Here is a 21,797-nt window from a genome sequence, read left to right on the forward strand (position 1 = left end):
TCTCAAGCCCCAGCTGTACATTAGGATCACCCCGGGAGCTGTTATGGAGACAGCCCGCCCAGGCCCCGACCCTCAAGGTTCTGATTTAATTGATCTGACGTAGGCTCTGGGCATTGCTGTCTTGATTAAAGTTCTCAGTGAGATTATAATGTGTCTAGTTAGGGTTAGGATACACTGATAGTTTAATAAAGTATTTTCCAAATTTTGATGTGCATGCGGATCACTTGGAGATCTTGGCAAAAGGCAGAGTCTGTAGGTCTGGGGTGGGGCCTGAGAATCTGCATTTCTTTTTCTTTTTTTTAAAATCGAGATAATTGTCATATAACATTGTATTAGTTTTGGGTTTCAGCATTTCTAACAAGCTCTCAGGCGATGCTGATGCTGCTGGTCCATGGACCACACAGAGTAGCAGGGTCTGATAAGTAGTTAATTGCTCAACTCTTCATCTGTCCTTCTGTCTGCTTGTTGACCTACTTATCCTCCCTCCCTCCCGCCTTCCTCCTTCCCTCCTTCTCTTTTTCCTTTCCTCCCTCTCTTCCTTCCTCCTTCCGTCCCTCCCTCCTCCTTCCCTCCCTCTCTCCCTCCCTTCCTCCTCCTCATTCCCTCATTTATCCATTCATTCCCTCTCTCCTCGTTCATCCCTTTCTCCCCTCACTCACTCGCTGTACGTCTACTAGGCACAAGCTACCTGAGGCAGGGGCCGCTCTCTCCACCAGCCAGCAGCTGCCTTTCTAAAGTGACTCCCTGTTTGAAAGGACTGACTGTCACTCCTTTCACCTTTTCACACTTTGGAGTGAAAGACAGTCCTGGAATGACAGCCGTGGGGCTCAGGACCCGCTCTTTTCTCCCTGCCCTTCTCTGAGGCCAGGCCTGACTCTCCTCCAGGCTTGCAGGGCTCTCTTCAAGGTGCAGTGGCTTTCCTAGGCATTGACAGTTCGCGTCTCTTCATGTGGAGGGGAAGAGAAATGGCCTCTTTGTGGCCATTTCTCTTTGTGGGAGGCTGCGGGAGGTATGGTGCGTGGGGAGCTGCTGGCTCCTTTGCTGAGCTCTGCAGCAGGCTTGCGCTGATACTGTAGTTCCTTGTGTGTATTAATCCAGCCCGATCATAAAGATTATAATGGCAGATTATAAAGCCTTCGAGGCCTGTATAGTTATGGCCTCTTTAGAGCAGTGGTTCTCGACCTTGATTGCACATTGTAATCACCTGGGGGGCTTTAAAAAGTACTGAGGCCTGGGCCCCACCCCCCAAAATTCTGATAAATCCAGAGCGGTGGGGGGGTGGGTCTGGGCAGTGGGCAGGGAGTGTGGAGGGCGTTGGGGTGGGGCTAAAAGCTGCCCAGGTGATTCCACTGTGCAATCAAGGTTGAGACCCACCACCTTGCTGCTTCCCGGCCGGCTGGGGGTGGGGGCCGGGAGCTGGCAGGAAGCTGAGGGGGAGGGACGTGAACGGATGCTGAGCCCCTCGGGTGTGCCTGGCAGTGTGCCGGTACCCTGCACCCACTCCATCATTTCACCCGCCACTCTGGGTGCTCCACGGGGTCCCTCGAGCAGTGCAGGCAAGCCATAGTGGAGCCTGAGGCCAAAGGAAACTTCTGTAATACTGATCCTGGCTTCAAAGTTTTGATATTTTGTTCATTATGGAGTTTTTTTACCTTATTAAAAAACATTGCATTGAACTGTGATTTATCTTGATCACTGAGCTCTTTGGCTTCTCTTAATTCTTGCCCCTGAGGCTGGTGCCTCACTTGCCTGATCCTAGTCCCGGTCCTGACCCCTGGCAGGGCCTTGGGAAATAGGACCCTAGACTCTGACCAGCAGAGCTGGGGGGCCCTTAGAGACATCCATGGTTTTCAAACTTTTTTTTTAAGTTTTGTTCAGACGAAAGTTTACAAGAAACCCTAGTATATAAATGGAGAAAAGCAGAGGTGCTGTGATTGAAGTCGGGGGGACACGCAGGGACTGCCGGCTGTGCCCTCCCCCACATCACCCCTGGCCTTTGAGACCCACCAATGTACCCTGGGGCCCTGAAGGTGATAGTTACAAATAACCCATGTAGACCATGCCCCTCATTTTATAGCCAAAGAAACTGAGGGCTAGAGGTGGTGGTGTGCTGGTGAGCCAGGGAAGGGAGGAAGGGAGGAAGGGAGGAAAGAAGGACGGAAGGGAGGGAGGGAGGAAGGAAAGAAGGGAGGGAAGGAGGGAAGGAAGGCATGATTTGTGATTTGTTCTCTGGGGGAAATAAAGGCCTTGATTTGTAGCATTTGTCAATTCCCGTGGTGTAAATACTCCCCCACCAATGCACCAACATGATGTCACTGACCGCACGTTGGGAAGAGATGGGCACAGTCACTTTTGTGAGCTGGTAGGAGCCAGCAGGAGCTGGCTGCAGGGAAAGTGACTTGTCTGAGAGCGTGGGGGCAAAGCTGACACAAAACAGAGTTGTCACACGGCTCCCAGCCCTGGGCTCTACCCACTGGCCCCAGTGCAGTTCTCCTGGACCCTTCCCGGGACTTCTTCATCTCCAGTCAATGATCCTAAAGTCATACCATTCAGCCTGGGGGACTGCACAGAACAGAGATCTGAGCACCAGGATTCTGCTGCCTTCCGGGTAGGCACCTGTGCTTCACCAGTGCACAGCACTTACCACCGTCCTTCAAGTCCTGGGCCCACCGCTCACAGGACAGAGAGGAGAGAGGCCTGGTCTGCTCTCACCCTTTCTCTCCAGAAGACTTTCACAAAAGGAACAAGGGTAGCATTTGAAGTAATACATAGGTGGAATTTTATTACTAAATACCATAGCAGTAAACAAAATGCATAATTGAATAACAGCTAAAAAAAATAATCCAAGGAATGTGAAATACACATTTTTTGAAATGATAAAAATGTATCCATGAAAAATATAAAATGTTGCATATATATACAATATATACTTATATATATATAACATAAATGAAAACTGTAAATAAGAAATGTATACAACAGTGAGAGGGCCTGGCGGTCGTTTACGCAGCGGCCACTTTGTTCTAGTTGATCAGCTCTATTATTTACATCTTGCATTTAGGAAGTCCGTGAGGAAGAGAGTGTTTCCACTATAGTGTCTTTTAAAAGTTATTTGCACTGAAAATCAAGAGTTTTCAAGTTAACTGACCAAAAGGTGAGAAATCCTTGGTCTGAAGTTGATGGAAGAATCAAGAGTGGGTCTGCTTCCGCCGTCTGAACAGGCAGCCCACAGGAGATCAACTGCAGAAAAGGGTCTTCTGAGGAGGAAACAGTTTGTTGGGCATGTTGACCAAGATGACACCGTCTCTGGCTGGACAGGCACTGGCCGGAAGTGCAGAGTGGATTCAAGCGTGAGATGGAGGTTCGGATCAGGACGCCTCCCATGTCTGGCCCTGGCCCTGACATCTGTGGGGCTGTGACTCGAGGGCCTCTTCCCTCAGGGAAGGCATTCAAGTAACGGCACTGAGGCATGAGGAGAGGTTGTGTGTGGCATGGGGCCTCTGCCCAGCTGGCTCCTTGCCTGGAGCCTCCCCCAGGGGGTCTGAGGGTGTGGACACTCGGGCCTTACAGCTCCTTAAGGATGATCTGAATCTTGCCGTCAAGCTCCCCCATGTCCAGCAGGAAGGCGACGTGGTTGCTGTAATGCTGAATGATGTTGTTGTCCATGTTGACCAAGATTCTGGAAGAGAAGAGAGACGTGGCTAGAACGTGGCAGGCCCCTGTCCTCAGGCCCTCTCAGCGACAAGGATGACAGTAAATGGTTACTAACTATCGGTGCCCACACAGTTCAGGCACCTCACAGACTTGCTCTCTGACTCTCATCACCCCCTGTCAGGTGGGTGCTCACTGTCCTGCTTTCCAGGGAAGGCACCACACCCACATGGTCGGGCCACAACTCAAACCCAGGCCTGCTGGTACCACGTCACCTACTGCACCAGATGCCTCTCCTAACGCACAAGAAGATGGACACTTTTGAGCAACGAATGTGTAGATTGCAGGAGATGCAGTGCTTAGTCACCAGGCCAGACTGAGGACTCGGACATGGAGTGTGAGTTCAAGTGCAAGAGGTGTGGTGGGTGGACCGGTGCGGTTTGGGTTCAGCAGGAGGCTGTGATGTGTCACTCAGCTGTGCCTGCCCCCTCTCAGTTCCGTCTCCATGAGGCTGAAATCTCGGGGATGGTGCAATAGACTTGGGGGGCTTGGCTCTCTCTCTTTCCCCATACTCTTCAGGTAAGGACTGGGGCTAACCTGAGAAGACAGAGTCTCCACAGCTGTGGCCCTCTGCAGGGGGTCAAAGCCAGGGTATGTGCCAAAGGGCACCTCTCTAGGAGCTGCCTCCCTGATGAAGGACCCGTGGAGATGTGACCTGACCTGATCACATCAGCTCTCCCTTGGTAGGCTGTCCCTCTGGATTTGGGTCTTTTCATCCATTCACCCCACTAGCATTTGCTGAGGCCTTTCCATGCACAGGGCCTTGCTCCAAACAAAAACAAGGGCCATTCAGAGATCCTACACCTGCCCTCCAGGAGTTGAGAATCTAGTAGGGACTTGGAGGACGAATTCTTATAACCATATTACTCAGTTCACAGACGCGGAAGCTGAGGTTCAAAGAAGCAAAGTCATGTGCCTGGGGTCACACGGTTAATAGGGGGCAGAGCTGGGATTTGAATCCAGACTTCTGTCTCTTTGGACGGTATCATTTTTTTTAGAAAAAAATGAACAAAACCCTATAAATACACGTTAGGAAGTGGCATACACAAGGAAGGCAAAATCCAGGGCTGTGGGAGAGTTCAGATGAGGGCGAGATTGTTTTACGTCAGGCAGAAGTGGGGGGTAAAGACCCCAGAGGGGAGGCGGTAGCCTTGTCCCCCATCCCTGGGTAGGGAGGGACGGTGGAGACAGCGTAGGCCGAAGCCTGTGGCCCATATCCAGTTGCCTCCGCGGCAGCGTAGAGCAGCTGCTGCTTTTGGAAGGAGGTCCGGCTCAGGCTCGAGGCCCGGGTGCTGACGGCCAGCGTCTCATTACAGGACCCCACTTGCTCGGGTCTGTCTGCAGTTCCTTTGTGTCACAGAGGGACCTTTGTCTGAGGGCCGCAGGCTGGGAACGGACCACAGGAGCCCAGGGCTGGGGCAGAGGGTGGGCGCTTTGTCAGCGTCGGGGTTTTCTGTCTGTTTCATGTGGCGGCATTCACTGGGTGCTGCTGGGTGCTGGGCCCCGTGTAAGAGCCGGACATGCACCAACTTGACGGCCGCCTCCCCCACCCCCAGGCAGGGCCTCTTCGTGGGCCCAGAGTGCATGTCTATGCACAGGGACCCCAGACGGGCCCACAGACCCCTTCCCTGAGAGGTCCACGACAACTGGGCCCTGGAGGCGGGGGCTTGTCAGGAACCGCGGTCCCAGCCGCGCAGCCTCTTGTGACTTGCCAGCTCCCGGCTGTCTTCTGTCCTGGCTCGCATGAAACCCCTGGCACGTGGCCAGCAAAAGCAATGTATTTGTTCATCTTTCAGGCCCTCAGTGGTGCTTGTAAAGCTGATTGTATCTGCCTTTGTCCAGAGGACTTTCAGGAGAGTTCTGAAATACACTAGGCCACTGACTAGCATTTCCCTTGCCTCAGATGAGGGGCGAGCTACGCTGAGGGAGGCGGCAAGTGAGTCTGGCCTCTCCTCGCCCGAAGGTTTTCGGGGACTCTTCTTAGTTAGGCACTTCGGACAATCCTGGACCTGAGGTTTTCATGGTTGGGGGTGTGTACAGGGTGTGGGGTGCCTCTGAAGGGCCGCTGAGTGATGCCCTGGGCTATGAGGCTGGGCAAATAAATGGGCCAGCCTAGCCGCGGCCTTTATTTGCACACTGCTTAGCGGTTAGAGGAACAAGCAGGAGGCAGGATGAAATAGTGGGTGTGTGCACAGGCTTGACACAGGCCAGGACTCTTCTGCCAGTTACTAACTCTGAGACCCTGGGACTACTCTGAACCTCAGTTTCCTCATCTGTAGAAATGGAGATAATCGTACCAAACTCAAAGGGTCAGTGAGATGATGCCTGGGAGTTATTCAGCTCAGTGTCTGGCATGTAGGAAGTGCTCACAAATGGAAGTTATTATAATTATGATTTAAATAGCTGGCTGGGCTTAAGGGAATGATTTGCAATTCTGCCGGTGGGGCAGCCTTATATGCAGACCCCCTCCTGGCCCCCAGTCATACATGAGGCATTTCTCAGCCCCTCAGTGCAGCCTGTGGTGGGGTCTGTAGGAAGGCCAGCTGCAGGTGGGGCTGCAGCCAGGGGCGTGGGCACTGGCACGGAAGGGGAAGTGAGGCTGGGCTTGTCTGGGCAAAGCAGAGCCTGCCCTCCGCTATGAGGTGGATTCCGCTCCAGAGAGCGTGTGAGCCCCGGTTTGAAACCGAAACTTGGAAGAAAAAAAACACAAAGAAAACCCTAGACACTCATACAACCAAAACCAAACGGATCCTTTCCCAGGGGCTGCAGGGCCGCACACCTTGCCCCGCCCCTGCCCTTCTGTGGGAGGCGGGATGGGAACCAGAGGGGAGGGAGGGAGGGAGGCAGGGCCAGGCTGTGAGGGCAAGGCAGCCCCTGGGCCAGACTGGATGGGGCCTCTGCCCCAGTACAAAACCTGCCTCACTTTGCAAAGCCTTCTTCTAAAAAGTAAAGTCCACAGACAATATCCACAGGGCAATGCCTGAGCACCTTCCAGGGGCAGCTAGTGAGTGTAGCTGGAGGTAGACTGTCCAGAGCAGGAAGTTGCGGTCTGGGCTATGGGCAAGGGGGCTGGGGTGTTTCCCAGAGCCCTAGTCCTGGTCCTCTAGGACCAGGTCCTCTAGGACCTTCACTCCCTGGGAGCCCCATGCCGGGCTGGTGAAGTGACCTGGTTAGCAAGGGCTGCAGGGGCCCAGCTCCCTGGCTCCGGCCAGGGGACTGAAGCCCGGGAGGGCAGTCACCATGTGGCCCATGGCCTCCCTCCACCAAGGGATCTCCTGGGCAGATAGCCAAGGGTGCTGTGGTCCTGGCACTAGTCCCCAGGAGCCCATGGTGGGTGGCAGGCACTGCCCAGCCCCCTGAGGGTAAAGCTTTACTCCCTCCCACCTGGGCCAGACCTGAAGGTGGAGGTGGCCTGTGGAGCATGCATGGCGGGCCTACCTCAAAACCACACCAATCACAACTCCCTTTCCAGACCCATCGCCATCCACCCCCCTCACAGGCCCCCGACTCAGCCAGCAGCATTGTTGCTGGGCCCTGCCTCCATGCCTTTACTCTGTTGCTCCTACCCTTGAACATTGCTCATCACCTCTGAGCCTGAGTTTCCCTATCTGCGAAGTGTGGGGAATGGTATCTACCTCAGGGTTAAATGAGATATGCTTAGCCCGGTATCTGACACATAGTAGGGGGTCGAGTGAATGGTAGTCACTACTATCTTTATCGTTAGAATCAAATGACTTGGTTATCCACTGGCCTTGGGACTTGAACCGAGCCTTCTGACTCGTGGCTCTGCACGTCCCCCTCCACCTGAGGAGGTGGTCCATAAAGACCCTTCCATCTGTGTCCCACTCCTCTCCTTTTGTGTCAATGTCTGGTCTCTGCAGGTGGCCTTGGCCTGTTGGGGGCTCTCCACCCAACTGCATATCCTCTCCATGAAGCCAAGGACAAACAGTGCTCAGCACTGAGCAGCAGGTCTCTGCAGAGCAGAGCGAGCCCGCTGGGAGCTCCCTGAGCCACCGTTTTAGAGGAAGAGGGGCAGGGTGGGGAGGGAGAGCTGTCCTGGGCACTTACCCCCGCTTGCATTTCTTGTAGACTTTGTGAATGTTCTCCTCAGGGAACCCATACTTCTCAGAGATCTGGAAGAGAAGAGTAAGGGATTCACTGTCTGCTGCCCAAACTGGTCTACACCAGTCTTTTATACCATGACTTATTTCCTGATTATAAAAGTAATAATATACCTACACTGTGGAAAAATACAAAGAAGAAAATTATAGTCATCCACAATCCTGTTACCCAGAGATAAACACCATTAACAACTGTATTCTTTCCCATCTTTTGGCCATGTGTATAGATTTTTTATATTCCACATAGTTTTATATAACTTTTTTACTTATCATCGTATAAGCCTTCCCACATCACAACAAACTGTTGACAAACAGCATGTTTAGTGGCTGTAAAGTATCCCAAAGAGCATCTGCGTTTCCCTCAACCCTTGCCTGTGGTCAGACTCGAGTTGTTCCAGTGCTCAGGTTCCCCATTCACCAGCTGCCGACTTTGTGCAAACGACTCGTGGAGACAGTAGTAGTGTTGCTGGGAGAATTTAATGAATTGGTCCATGTGAAACACTTAGGACAGCTCCTGGCATGTACTAAGACCTCAATAAATGGTCATGATGATTACTTGAGAAGTGGAGCAATGGGGATGCTCTTGCCCTGTTGTGGGGGGGGAGAACCCCAACATTTCCCCTTCTAGGCGGGAATTATTAACCCCATTTGATGGGTGAGGAGGCTGAGCTGCAGTAAGATAAACCATGCGCCCAAGGTGTGCCTAGAACCCAGGTTTCCTGCCCCATCACATCTGGAAAGTTGGCGCTTATTCTGCGGAGGAGGAAACGGCAGCTCAGAGACCTGTGCATGCCTGCTTGAGCTCACACAGCTGGTCAGCCCATTTCTCCCAGACCCCTGAAGTCTCCTCGGGGACAGACAGATCTGGTCTGGGCCCGCTCCACCACCTGGAGGTGCAGAACTCTGAACAAGTCTCCTTACTTCACTGAGCCTCAGTCTCCTCATTTGTGACACGGGTGGAATAAGGGGAGGTACACACAGGGTGGTTCTGCATACGAACTGAGACGATTCTGTAAAGGGCCCGGCCTGGCGCCTGGCCCCTGCTGAGACCAAGTGTTGCTGTTTGGTATAACTGACGGCCTTGGAGCGGCAGGAACCTCAGGCCAAGGGCTTCAGGTTGAGGTTGTCTTCTTTGAGCCTTTTAGGGAGAGGATCAGGCTCAGCTCCTCAGTTACTCTCTGCCTTGACAGAGATCCCTCCAGGCAAGAAAAGTTCTTAGACTACTTATCTGAATGGCGATGTGGCTGGAAGCTACCAGGAAGATCTCAAGTCGATTTAAGCAAGAATTTAGGAACTTTCTAACCATAAGCTGTACAAAGACAGCATAGGCAGCCCCATGAGGTAATGAGCACTCCATCCCTGAAAGTATACAAGTTAGGCGTGGCACCCACTTGGAAGAGCTCTAGCACCAGATGGGGAGCTGACCCTCTAAGGTACTGTCCAACCCAAAGATTCTGAGTCTATAATCAAGTGACATTAATGGCGTTTTGTGAGCCCAACTTTCTGGGGCTGGTGCCAAGCAGGGCTAACGATATGTGAGGAGAAGAGGATGGCATAGCAGAGTGGAGAGCTGGGGCTGGATCCCACCTCTGTCACTTCTAGTAACCTTGGCAAGTCACCTGACCTCTGGGAGGCTGCTTCCCCAGGGGAAATGGGGAGATAATAATATACCCACTCTTCAGGGTTGTTAGGAGAATACAACGAGCTAGCAAATGCAGCATGCCTGACAAAATGCCTGGCACATAGTGGGCCTTCAATAAAAGGTAGATAATATTATTTGATTCAGTTTTCCCTTCCTCAGCCCAAGATCTTGGAACCATCTGGCTTTTCTGAGTGGCTCGACCTTTCAGCACAGCCGGCTCTGGTGGAGGCTGTGTTTGCTCAGATTTTAGCGGAGCCACAAAGCTGCTGTGGGTTTTGTTCAGGGCTGTTTCACCCGCTCTCTGGCGGTCTGGGGGGTTGGGGAAGGTCTCCTTGCCCAGACACCACCTTCAGCCGCCCCGGCCAGCATCCCCCAGCCAACTACAAGCTGGAGGAATGAGGCCCCCTGGGAAAGAGAAAAGAGTGTCTCTGGGGCCTGGCCTTTTTGGGTTTCATTCCCATTAAAACAGAAACAGGTTTGCAAAGCCAACAAAAAGCTCTGGCCTGTCAGACAGCAGCCATCAGATTAAGGAGGATTTATGGTGTGTGTGACTCCCAGGGTGGAGCCAGGGTTCTGGCTGGGAGATAACATCACAGAGGCACACCCCCAACAGCCGAGCCTGCAGGCCCCCCAAGATGGGGTGGGACAGATGGGCCACCAGAAAGCCAAGGTTCCAGTATATTCCTTCCCAGAGCCTTCCTGTGGGAAATCAGAACCGTGTGGTGAAGAGTGAGGGAATAGGAGTGCAAGATGGGGCTCTGCCCAGGGCAGGACGGGTCCACAGGCCTCTTACCGCATTCCTCAGCCCCTTCAGGTCTGGAGTCTTCAACATGAGGGCATCAAAGACCTCCTCAGTCTCCCTCCGCACGTACAACAGAACTGAGAAGCAAAGGGGTGGCTTTTAGTGGTACAAGGAGGATAAATGAACCTGGGAATACCTCAGGCATTCTTAAAAAATATTTTTAACGTAAGATTGATTTCTGCAGAAAGGGCAAACCCTTGCTGAGGGTCTGTGCCCAGCTGGGAAACACTCCACCCAGCTCTGCAGGTCCCAGGCACTTGCTCAGACTGAGCTGGTCTTGGCAGGTTTGAATCCCTGCTCTACTACCTGACAGCTGTGTGACCTTGAAGAAGTTATTTTAACATCTCTGAGCCTCATTCTATCAATGTGGAAAATGGAGGCAGCTCTCCACCCCCGATTTCACAGAGCTGTGGGAATTAATGACATGACGTTTGGAAACACCAAGTGTGGTGCAAGGCTCAAGTCAAGACTGCTGGAAGCTTTCCATCTTAGCTGCTGGTAGGTTTCTTCCTCATGGTCAGCTACAGCCCCCAGAGGTTTGTGCATGTCCCGCTCTCCCAGGAAGTCAGAGATTTAGAGTGCCAAAGCCAGAAAGCCAATTATGGAAACCCCACCCCGCTCCCAACCCCATGAGAGAAAGTGCGGGGGGACTCTCCCAACATAATGAGCCTGTTGCCTTTACCAGCCGCCCCAGGACGCCCACATCCAACAAGGCCAGACGAGGCAGAAGCCCTCCAGCTCCATGGCTGTCTCCCCGGCACCCTGGGTCCCCTCCTTGCCCACCCCCCCCTGGAGTCTTGGCCCAACCCCAGCTCCGAGGAGTAAGGCAGCCCCTCGTGCTCTCCCTGCTGGGGTGGGTGCTGCCCGACTGCCTGGGCCAGGATTGGTGTTTGAGGCTTTGGGGAAGGCCCACGTGGAGCTGGGGGCTAGGGATGGGCTCAGAGAACAAAGGAGATGAGAGTGAGGTTACCTCTCTGCAGATCATCTTCCTTGGCCTGTTTGGAGGGCAGAGACTCAAACTCCTCAGTGAAGGGCGAGCAGGTGCGCTTCAGAGGGAGCCTGCAGGGATGGTAGGGAGGGCTCTTGAGGAACTCAGGGAGATCCCAGGGTCCGAAGGGGCCCCAGAGGTGAGGAAGATCCCATGAGGGGTGGCACAAAGCAGTGGGACAGCGGTTAAAGGAGCAGGTTCTGGAGTTGGACTACCTGGGTTCAAATCCCAGCCCTGCCACTCACTAACTGGGTGATTTGGGGTGAGTCTCTTAGCCTCTCTGTGCCCCATCTATAAAACGAGGTGATAATAAAGTAATAATAACAATACTTCATAAAGGTGTGAGGCTGAACGAGATAATGCACACTCCTCTTAGAACAGCGTGTGATGTACAGTAGGGCCTCAATAAATGTGGACTATTATTTCATCATCAACATTATTCTTTTTTGAAAGAATCAGGTCAGATGTGAGTCAGTGGGAGAAGGAAGAGTTGTGAGATTTGGAGCAGACAGACTTTGGTTCCAGCCTGCCTCTGCTACTTAATAGCTGTGTGACCTTGGGCAAGTCACTTCACTTCTCTGGGCCTCCGTTTCCTCATCCATAAAGTAGAGCAATAACCCCTTCCTGCCTGACTCACTGGGGCCATGGTGAGGTGATAAGTGACAAAATTTGATGTGAAAGCACCTTATGAAAAGGACCTCTTGTTTACAAGGAAGAGACCGATGTCAACCACAAAAGATCTTCATAGAGTGCTTCCCCATTTACAAAGATTCCGTCCACACGCCGCCCTCTCATATCTGCGTCCCACCCAGGAGGCCATTTTCCTCATCGGACAGATTCCTAGGCTGAGGCCGAGAGAGGTAGAGGGACTGTGGCTGATGGACAGAAGGACATGAAGGCCCTTCCTGGGCTGAGGGCCAAGGGGACCAGTCCCTCCTGTGCCTCCTGGAGTCCGGAGGACATGCTGGGGGGAAGGCGAGGGGGGTGATCCCCCTCAGTTCTCCAACACAGCTTCCCCTCCTCACTCCCAGAATCTGCACCACCATCTCAGAGGTTTTTTCTTTCCCTTTTTACAAGCAGGTGTCTCGCCAGAGATTCGCCAACTTTTCACATAAAACAAACCCATAAAAACCCAGGCAGTTTCAGTGAGAAAGGAGCCTGCTCTAGCTTGGGGGCTGGGGCGGAGTCGCAAGGCTGCTTGCTCTAGGCCCAGCCTCGGGCTTGGGGGGCAGCAGAGGGAAGGGCAGGCCTGGGGGCAGTCGAGCAGTAAAGGAGGGACAGGCGGGGAGGAGAGGCCTGTACCTGTTGGAGCCGCCGAGTCCCGCCGAGGGCACTGCCTGCAAGAGAAAGGACATTTTCCATCACATGCAGAAGATGAGAGGAGTCCCCAGCTGCTGGAGGCTTTCTGGGAGGGGCAGTCTTTGAGGGGAAGGAGGAGGAAGAATGCAGTTTCAATGCCTTTCCAGCCCATTCTGCTCAGATAAGCCCCCTTAAGTGAGCTGAGAGCTTGAGTTAGAAGGAAGCATCCAGCCAGTGGGATGAGTCAGGGACTATGATGAACACAGCGGAGGTGCTAAAGGAATGTTGGCAGAATCAGCGAGTCCCACCTGGGCCCCACAGGCCGAGGGTGCGGGCACTGCAGACTGCCTGCAGCTGGTGCCTAGGTGGTCGGAGCCGAGGCAGAAGGGGGTGAGGGGAAGAGGCGCTCTTTTGAACGCTCCTGTGCACCTGGCACTGTGCTGTCTGGTGCAGCCATCACCAGGCCCATGAGGTGAGGCCCAGAGAGGGCAGAGAGCCTCCCGGGTAGCTCACGGGCAGGAGGCAGAGTCAGGATTCAGGCTCGGGCTCTCTGCTCTTCCCTCTTTCCTGGGTGTCCCCTCTCTCAGGCTCACAGGCGCAGGGACTGGTCCCCCATCTTCCCCCCACAGAATAGCCGTGAACCTGGCCACAGGGGCCTTAATCCCAAGTGGTCATCTCCCTACTTGGGGCCTCTGGTTGGGGAAAAAGAGCGAGTTAATGCAGCCGCCTGTGCTGTGGGGGCCACAGCACTGCTTCCGGGGCAGTGAGGCAAGGATGGCGGACATAGAAAGGGCTTCACAGGTGTGCCAAGGGCGACGTCAGTACTGGCTGCTCTCTGAGCTCCATCTGTCTTGTTCTAAACTTTTACATCAAGGCCCACTTCTGCAGACATTCCCTCCTCAACAGTAGGGAGCTATGACCTCAATGGAAGGAAACGGTCAAACTGTTTAATATGGAAGCATATTAGTAGAGGCTCCGGGATCCTGATTCTGCCCTTGACTTGTGTGACCTTGTCTGAAAAATGGGAATAACAAGTCTCTCCCTCAAAGGATGGCAGTGAGGGGGAAATGAGGCCACGCGGCAAAGGGCTTGGCCCTGCGCTCCTGGCACGTCCAAGGTGTTCGGTAAACGCCTCCCTGCTTGAGAGGTGGGGCAGCTGGTGGTAACGGGCACCATTTTGGATGCCAGGTTGCCTGGGCCCAAATCCTAGCTCTGCCACTTCCTGTATAATTTTGGGAGGTCTCTGTGCCTCAACCCCACGGATCCAGGGAGAATCATATTATCAACCTTGTAGGGAGGTATGAGGCTGCTGGGACGTGGTGACCATCTGCCCAGCTGCGGTGCGGCCACAATCTGATGCGGGGCTCAGATATCAAACCTCCTCCATGTGTGCTCCAAGTGTGGACATTTTGATGGTCATGAAGTCCATTTCCTCATTAACGTCTTCTCTTCAGTAGAAAACGTCACTGAAGTTATGTGACCCTAACATTTTATTTAATCCCCTGGGATTCAATAAAGGTATTTTCATTTGATGCAAAAAGTATCAGGACCCAGGGGCTGGCCTGGTGACGCAAGTGGTTAAGTGCGCGCGCTCCGCTGTGGCGGCCCGGGGTTCGCCGGTTTGGATCCCGGGTGCGCACCCATGCACCACTTGGCAAGCCATGCTATGGCGGGGTCCCATATAAAGTGGAGGAAGATGGGCATGGATGTTAGCCCACAGCCAGTCTTCCTCAGCAAAAAGAGGAGGATTGGCAGATGTTAGCTCAGGGCCGATCTTCCTCACAAAAAAAAAAAAGTATCAGGACCCATAAACCTCTAAATCTGCCTATAGTGGCTGAGTAGCAGGTGGCTCCCAGCTGGTCTGTGCTAAGGCAAGTCCCTCCCAGAGGACAAGACCCTCCCTCGGCCCAAGACCCTCACCCCTCCAGGGCGCTGCAGGCTGGAGAAGTGCACGTTGGGGATGAACAGCACTGGCGGAGTCTCCAGGTCGGCCTCAGGCCGCAGGTAGGTGGTCTCATTACCCCTGAAGCCGGAGAGCAGGCAGCCCTTGATGCCTGACGGGAAAGGAAGGCATTGTGCCCTGAGGTCCCTCCGTTCATGCCCCGACCTCTGCCCTCTAGTCTCCTTCTCTCCTTCACCCCAGCCCAGCCCAGCCCAGCCCAGTCTCTGACCCATCCCCACTGACCATTGTTGCTGGAGTCGGGGCACTTGACCTTCCTCCGGAACTGCTTCCGCTCATCATCCCGCATCTTCCTTTCTGCTCCCTGCAGGGGGAAAGGGAGGGGGTCACCAAGGGTCTTGGGAGGGGCTGGCTGCTTTGCATCTTCAATACAGGCCAGCCTTCTGGTGCTGCTTTCTTCCCAGAGTGAAACCAAGAAATGGGAAGGTACCAGCGCCAGGCCCAGCCCTGCCCAGCCTAGTCCAGCCCTGACTGAGGTCAGTATAGGCCATGAGAGAGCTACAGACAGAAAGACAGTTCTTTAGAGAAAGAGAGAGACATGGAGAGATATTTATAGAGATCTAGAAAGAGATCTTCAGAAAGAGAAAGAGATGAGAGACAGAAATACAGAGAGACAGAGGAAGATATACATAAGAGAGAGCAAGCCACAAATGATAAGCAGACAGAGACAGAGACATTCAGAGAGCAAGAAACAGAGAGAGACACACACTCAGGATGGCTGGGGAGGACGCACGGGTGGGGGATAACCCCCCTTCCCTGAGGCCCACCCCCCCTTCCCTGGGGCCTAGTAGAGGGTCTGTCTGCCCCAGCTACCTTGTCACAAAAGATCTTGATCTGGCAGACGGCGCGATGCACCAGGCGCTCGGGGCCCGAGCCACAGTCATAGGTGTCGATCTGCAGGTTCAGGGGGACACCCTTCACCCCTTTCTGCGAGGAGAAGTCTGTGCTGAGGCAGTTGATGCCGATGAACACCTGGGGACAGACGGGAGAGCTGGATAAACAGCCTGCTCAGGTCACCAGTCCTGCTGTCTCACAGCCACCCTGTTTATTGAGCATACTGTGTGCCTGTTGAGCGCCCTTGACCTCACAACGCCCCTGGAAGCAAACATCAGCACCTCTCTTTTACAGATGGGGAAACTGATGCTCAGAGAAGGGCAGCGACACAGGGAGTGTGTGGGGGAGCTGGGGTTGGAGTCCAGGCTCTTTACCACTGGGCGATGCAGTGCCTGCTGTATTGTCAAGGGCAGCCCAAAGGATCAAGGCCCTGGGAGGGAGATCAAGCGTCCTTTAGGGGTTTAAAATCTGGAGCCTCACTTTTCTGCAACTCAGAGCGAGGAGGTAGAGAAGGGCCAGATCCCCCTCTTCCCAGCTTCGGAAGACCACTTTCCTGCTGGCCACAGGCCACAGAGAGTGAGACACCTGCCCCTCTGCACTCCCAACCACCAGCTCCAGCCATCGCTGGACCAGTCACTCCCACTGTCCAGCCAAGGAAATGGAGGCTTGGAGCAGGGATGTGACTGGCTGATGTTCCCCAGGGAGTCAGACAGTGTGGCATCGCAGAGTGAGCCTGGACGTGGGCCACCCTGACCTGGGTGGGAAGCTGGGCTCTGCCACTCACTAGCCATGTGGTTTTGGACAAGTGCTTCAGTTTCCTTATCTGCAAAATGGGGATAACTAAACCTACTTCGTGGGGCTGTGAGGGTGCGTGGAGCACCTAGTGGGCTGAGCATACAGTGACTGCATGTTGTAACTGCTGTTCTGAGTGGGAGGGCTGGGGTCTCAACGCAAAGCCTGTGCCTGACTGATGGCAGTCTGGGGTCAGTCTCAGCTGGGCATTCCCTGGCAAGCTCACCCGGTGACTGTCTACCTGCCTACTCCTCCGTGGCGTGCCAGGGCCAGCCCCCACTCCAGGTTGGCCCCTGTTCTTCGGGACATTTCCCTTGGAAGTGACCCTGACCTGAACAGGTGGGGGTGGGGCGTGGGGCCTGAGCAGACCCCCTTCCTTCCCTGCTGTGGGGGCCAGGCCCCAAGGCGCATGCCAGACATACTTCCCCCTCAGCCAGCTCAGCCCCAGTGCAGCCCCCACCCAGCTCACACCTGAGAAAGACCTGAGCCTGGGGGCTTAAGAGGCTGTGGGAAAATCCCCACCGAAACCCACCTCTCCCTTCCCACGAAACTCTGTCCCCACCTCCCTGCACTGGAGGCCCCAGCTCCTTCGCCAGCCCCTGGCGTCTGTTTGAATAATAACAATCCCGGGCCTTTGTGCCTCCCTTTGTGTCTGCAGAGCCCCTTCACCTCCCGTTTCTCCAGGCAGGGAGACAGGAATTAGATCCCGGTCTGTCCAGGCCAGAGATGCCCTTGCCATGAGCTGGACCCAACCCTGGTCTGACGGGGTAAGCCCAGTCCAGGGAGAGGAAGGGACAGGCCCAAGGTCACGCAGCCCCCGACTCTCCGACTAGTGACCTTTCCACGATGCCAGCTCTCCAAACAGAAAACCAGGACACAGAGAGGTCCGGAAGCAAATGGCAAGCTCCAGGCGGGCCTTCAGCCCTAAACGGCTTAATTGCTGGTAGGAAAAAAATCAGTAGAGGCTCCACTTCTGGGGCCACTCCAATGGGTCTGGCACCGTGCCCGGCGGCCCTTAGGTATGAATGATCTCGTGGAATCTTCACCACAACCCTAAGAGGCAGATTACTGTTCCCTTCCTACGGGCTCGAGAAGTGAGGTAACTGGGATTCCAGCCCTCATCTACCAGGCTCCAAAGCACTGCTCCTGCACCACTTGGCACCAGTCTGCAAGTCAGGAAACCTGGAGTCATCAGCAGCTTGCTGCGTGACCTTGCACAAACTCAGCTTTCCTATCTGGTAAAGGGGTAGCCTGGATGAATAACAACAGCCACCACTTAGGGGCCAGGCTGTGCTTTACCTTTTACTTATCTCACCCAACCTTCACATCAACCCATCAGTTGGTACTATGATTACACCCCAATTTTACAGCCAAGGCACTGGTCCGAGGTCGCAGAGCTTGGATGTGGGCCCAGCCTTTCTGGCTTCAGAGCCTGTGCTTCTCCAGCTCTCTCTCCCCTGCCTCCTCCACTGGTGCCCTCGTTGGAGCAGCTGCCGCCATCCTAGACGCAGGCGAGCCCTCTCCCCAGGATGGGGACTGCCGGGCAGCCCAGCCCCTGCCCCGCACTGACCTTGGCCTCCTCGTTGACGTTCCACACGAAGGACAGCGCATTATAGGCCACCTCCTCGATGTGTTGCACGGTGTTGAAGTTTTCTTTGCAGTCGGCTGAAACCACAGGAGATCAGAAGGAGAGTCAGGAGGGAAGGGATTTGGGCACACCGAGGGAGGAGGCCTTCAGGAGCTGGGCCTCATTCTTGGCAGGGCCTTGCATCCTCTCACCTAAGAACCACGCTTCAGTCCAGGGAGGAAACTGGTTATTGTGCCCTGGGTCACAGAAGGGAAAACTGAGGTCCAGCCTGGGAAGCAGATTCGCCCCAACCCCGGAGGGAATCGCTAACTCTGCCAGTGAGGCCAGGGCTCTAATCATCTTAGGGTGGAGGTCACATTTTCACTGGGACTGTGATTTAGGAGATCTCCCAGATAAAGCAGCAGTAGTAGTAATAATAGCAGTAACAGCAGTAGTAACAGCAGTAGTACCAGTACTACTACGATTGCACTACTAATATTGAATAAACGGTAGCACTACTCCACTTATTGAACACTTACAATATGGCATGCCCTCAGTTAATCCTCACAATGACGCTATTAATATTCAGCTTACACATGAGGAAAATGAAGCTCAGAGAAGTTTGGGTACGTGCCCGGGGTCACACAGCTAATCAAAGGCAGAGCAAGGACTGGGGCTCAGCTTTGTCTGTCTCCTGAACTCAGCCTCCTAACCACTTTGCTCTCTGGCCTCTCAGATAAGTCACTGAATTATCCCCATTCGTGTCACATTCTCCAGTACATGTGGTTCCACAGCGGGAACAGCACAGTAGGCAGGCAAAGCAGCCGGCTTCATTCCATTTGACAGTTGAAAAAAATGAGGCTCAGGAAGGGGAGGTGACACAGGTCACAGAGCCAGGAAGAGAACAATGGAGCCAGATCCTGGAGACCTGAGGACAGGCTGTGCCTCCCACCCATCTCGGGGCCCAGGACAGGGACAAGGTGGCACACACAGAGGGCCTTCCCCCTGCCCCTACCTGCTGACAGACCCTGAGGGTCCCAGCTCTCAGAGCAGGACTGCCCTTGCCCTGGGTTTCAGGCCTTCCACATCACTGCTGCCTGCACTCTTATCTTACTCATTTGTGTCTCAATCGGCCACGCCCACCGATGGAGACAGGCAGGCCAGCATCCCAGGGGTCTACTTATCTGACGCTGCTGGGGTCCCCAGGGCCCTGTTTATCCCAAAGCAACACAGAAAAGAGGCCACTGCTTCCAGCCAACAGATGCAAATCCCTGCCAACTCCACAGTGGATGACCTGGAGGCAGGGGCCAGGCAGGCGGCTGGGGTCAGAACCAAGTCCTGCAGGGGTCAGGGGGGGCTGGGAAAAAGGGGCACAGCAAGCAAAGCCTGACTGGGGTGTGTGTGTGTGTGTGTGTGTGTGTGTGTGTGAGTGTGTGAGAGAGAGAGAGAGACAGAGAAGGAGAGAGCACGAGAAAGACAGGGCCAGGAGCAGGGGCGGGCGCTCACCCACGTCGATGACCCGCTGCTTGGCGGTGGGCTGCCGGGAATGCCAGTGCTTCCAGAACCGCAGCTGCTCCACTGGGACCTTCTCGTTGTCGAAGACGACCATCACCACGCTCTGCGAGCACAGCTTCACTGTGACCCCCGGCCTTGGGACAGGCCCAGGCAGTCCGGGGCCCTTCCCGGAGCCTGGGCCCAGGGGTCCTGACCTTCTGCCTCAGTTTCCCCCACTCCATGGCAATGGGCAGTTATCAGACAGCACCCTCTCCCTGGGGTCCTGCCCATCCCATCCCTTCCCAAGCTGCTCCAAGGCGAACGCACCTTGACTTTGTCAGAGGACAAGGCAAGGCCTTTTCTGCCTGAGGGCGTCCGCAGGGTGACTGGGTAGAACTGGCCTTTGTTGAGGTAGGCCATGGGCGACTCGCCTGACTTGATGTGGATGGCTTTGGGGGAGCCCAGGGTATACTCGAAGTCACTGCGGGAGGAGGGAGAGGACAGTGAGCCTGGGCTTCCGGGCAAGAGGGTCCCAGAGGGCAGTGGGCCGGGAGGCCTGACGCTCTGCTCTGGACTTGCTGTATAACCTGAGTAAATCACTTTTCTTCCCTGGGCCTTGGTTTCCACATTTTCAGTGTTTCTACTTAATGGCTTTGTTGAGCCACAATCCTGCAAAATGAATAATGGAAACCAGAGAGACCCCTGAGAGGTGACAAAGCCACAGGGGAGATTAAGGGCAACAGAACCTCAGCTTCTTGACAGGGTGCTGAGCTCTGAGTTCCCTGTCACAGCCCAGGAAAGGGATGTGGAAATAAATCATTCTCTCTCCTTTCATGTGCCCTCCCTCCCCGCTTTTCATTCATTGATGTCTGCTCTGGGGACAGTGTGAGGCTCTGACTGCAGCCCCCTGCCCACTGCCCAGGTGGCCAAGGGTCCAGAGGGGCTGAGTTACCTCTTGGGGCTGGGATAATCCTCTGGACATGGGGGTTCCGGGGATGTTTTCAGGATATCTGGGAAGAGCAGCGACTGCAGAGAAACACAATCCAGAGAGACTAAATGGCCACATTCAGGCTGCTGGGGCCTCAGCCCAGGGGTGCTGCATACAGCTGTGCAGGTTACACAGTGCACAATCTGGACACCAGTACATGGCAGTCCTGCCTCAGCTCTAGGACTCCTTCTCCCATGGATTCCAAAGCTCTGACCTCCTCACTGTCTTCTCTCCCTCTGCACATGCATGCACATATCCAGGGGTGCTGTGAGGGGGACGGGGGTGGGCCCTCACCTCCTGTGGGTCATCTTTGAAGGTGCTGTCAGGCTGCCAGCGCTGTGTGGGCGGCACCCCATGAATGCTCTCAAACAAGGAGTTGAGGGAGCCATTATCATACACATCGCCAGTGGGCAGCAGGTAGCTGTCCACAGAGCCCGCTTCCAGCTTGCTGGGGCCTGGGGGGAGGGGAGCTGCCTTGCCCAGGGTGGGCGCGGCTCCCTCCAAGCTCAGCAGGTTGTTCTTCTTGAGCACGTCTGGGTACTCGGGGACTCCAGACACATTCTCCGTCAGGAATTTCATGAGGTGCGTGGGGCTCTCAAGCGGGGCGAGGTCCACCTCATATTCCATGCCGTGGCAGAACCTGAGGGGAGAGAGGAGGGCTGAGTGAGTGCGCCTCTTCTCTCTGAGGGGCAAGAGGTCCTCGGCTGGACTGGACGGTGACCCTCACGCTGACACACCGACCCTCTTTAATCCATTGTGGTGTTAGGTCCTCTCAACACGCATGAAGCAAGACACGCTGTCACAGGGGTGAGCAGGGAGCAGAGTGTGGAGGATGGACCCAAGTACAGGCTCAGGGTTGAGGGGAATGTCTGCTTTATTCTTCACAGTACTTGGTAATGTAAAAACTCAAAGTTTATTTATTTCTTATCCCACTGTACTGAGTCACCCATGGGTGTGGGTGGGGGGGTGAGTGTTCGTGAGCACAGTTAATACACGTTGAGAAAAAGGTCTGGAAGGAGGTACCCCAAACTGTTAAGGGCGGCAGGGGAAGAGGATTACAGGAAACTTTTACGTTTTACTTTATACATTTCTATGGAGTTTGAATATTTAATAACAAACAGGTATTACTTTTGTAATCAGAAAAGCTAAAAATATTTTTAAAAATTAGTTTGAGAAAAGTCCCCTGCACCAAAACCCACAGTTTCTAGCAGTGGAGGGGCCCTGAGCCAGCTGCCCAAGCTGTAATGCCTGCCTCAGCAGTTTGGATTTTTCCAGAAGGCAGAGAGGAGCCCACAAGGTTTCCCAGCACAGGCCCTACACGGTGCGGGGAAGAGAAGGTGGAAAGAGAGGGGCAGGGTCCTTCCAGCGCCCATTTGGCCATGAGCACGGCCTGGGTTGCTTTCTACAAGGAAAGGAACATCAGTGCCCCGGGGCGCTGATGCCAAGCAGAGGCCCAAGACTGCCAGGGCACAGACGTCCGGGAACCTGGGTGTCCCCTCCCCCAGCCCAGATCTCCCTCCCCGGAGGCTGCAGGGAGGAGGGTTTTGGAGCTGGGACAGAAAAGCTGCCTTCAGGGCTTGCCCTCCACTATGGCTTTGA

At 54.5% G+C, this 21,797-nt stretch overlaps 1 protein-coding gene across 2 annotated transcripts in view; it reads right to left on the bottom strand.

Annotated features, from left to right (window-relative positions):
* Nucleotides 1-2,761: 2,761 nt before the first annotated feature.
* Nucleotides 2,762-21,797, bottom strand: part of GRHL3 (grainyhead like transcription factor 3) — a 34,441-nt gene continuing 15,405 nt past the window's right edge. For both annotated transcript variants that reach the window (XM_004425734.3, XM_087446563.1), the window contains exons 4-16: nucleotides 20,493-20,838; nucleotides 20,163-20,236; nucleotides 19,538-19,691; nucleotides 19,223-19,334; nucleotides 17,720-17,814; nucleotides 15,337-15,495; nucleotides 14,749-14,827; nucleotides 14,484-14,617; nucleotides 12,567-12,601; nucleotides 11,247-11,335; nucleotides 10,268-10,353; nucleotides 7,780-7,844; nucleotides 2,762-3,679 (exon numbers count right to left, since the gene is read on the bottom strand). In XM_004425734.3, coding sequence (XP_004425791.1) covers nucleotides 3,565-3,679; nucleotides 7,780-7,844; nucleotides 10,268-10,353; nucleotides 11,247-11,335; nucleotides 12,567-12,601; nucleotides 14,484-14,617; nucleotides 14,749-14,827; nucleotides 15,337-15,495; nucleotides 17,720-17,814; nucleotides 19,223-19,334; nucleotides 19,538-19,691; nucleotides 20,163-20,236; nucleotides 20,493-20,838 — 1,543 coding nt within the window. In that variant the 3' untranslated portion in view covers nucleotides 2,762-3,564. The remainder of the gene's footprint in view (nucleotides 3,680-7,779; nucleotides 7,845-10,267; nucleotides 10,354-11,246; nucleotides 11,336-12,566; nucleotides 12,602-14,483; nucleotides 14,618-14,748; nucleotides 14,828-15,336; nucleotides 15,496-17,719; nucleotides 17,815-19,222; nucleotides 19,335-19,537; nucleotides 19,692-20,162; nucleotides 20,237-20,492; nucleotides 20,839-21,797) is intronic.

This window comes from Ceratotherium simum, chromosome 22 (assembly GCF_057802395.1).
Source record: "Ceratotherium simum simum isolate JZ-2026a chromosome 22, ASM5780239v1, whole genome shotgun sequence".
NCBI lineage: Eukaryota > Metazoa > Chordata > Mammalia > Perissodactyla > Rhinocerotidae > Ceratotherium > Ceratotherium simum.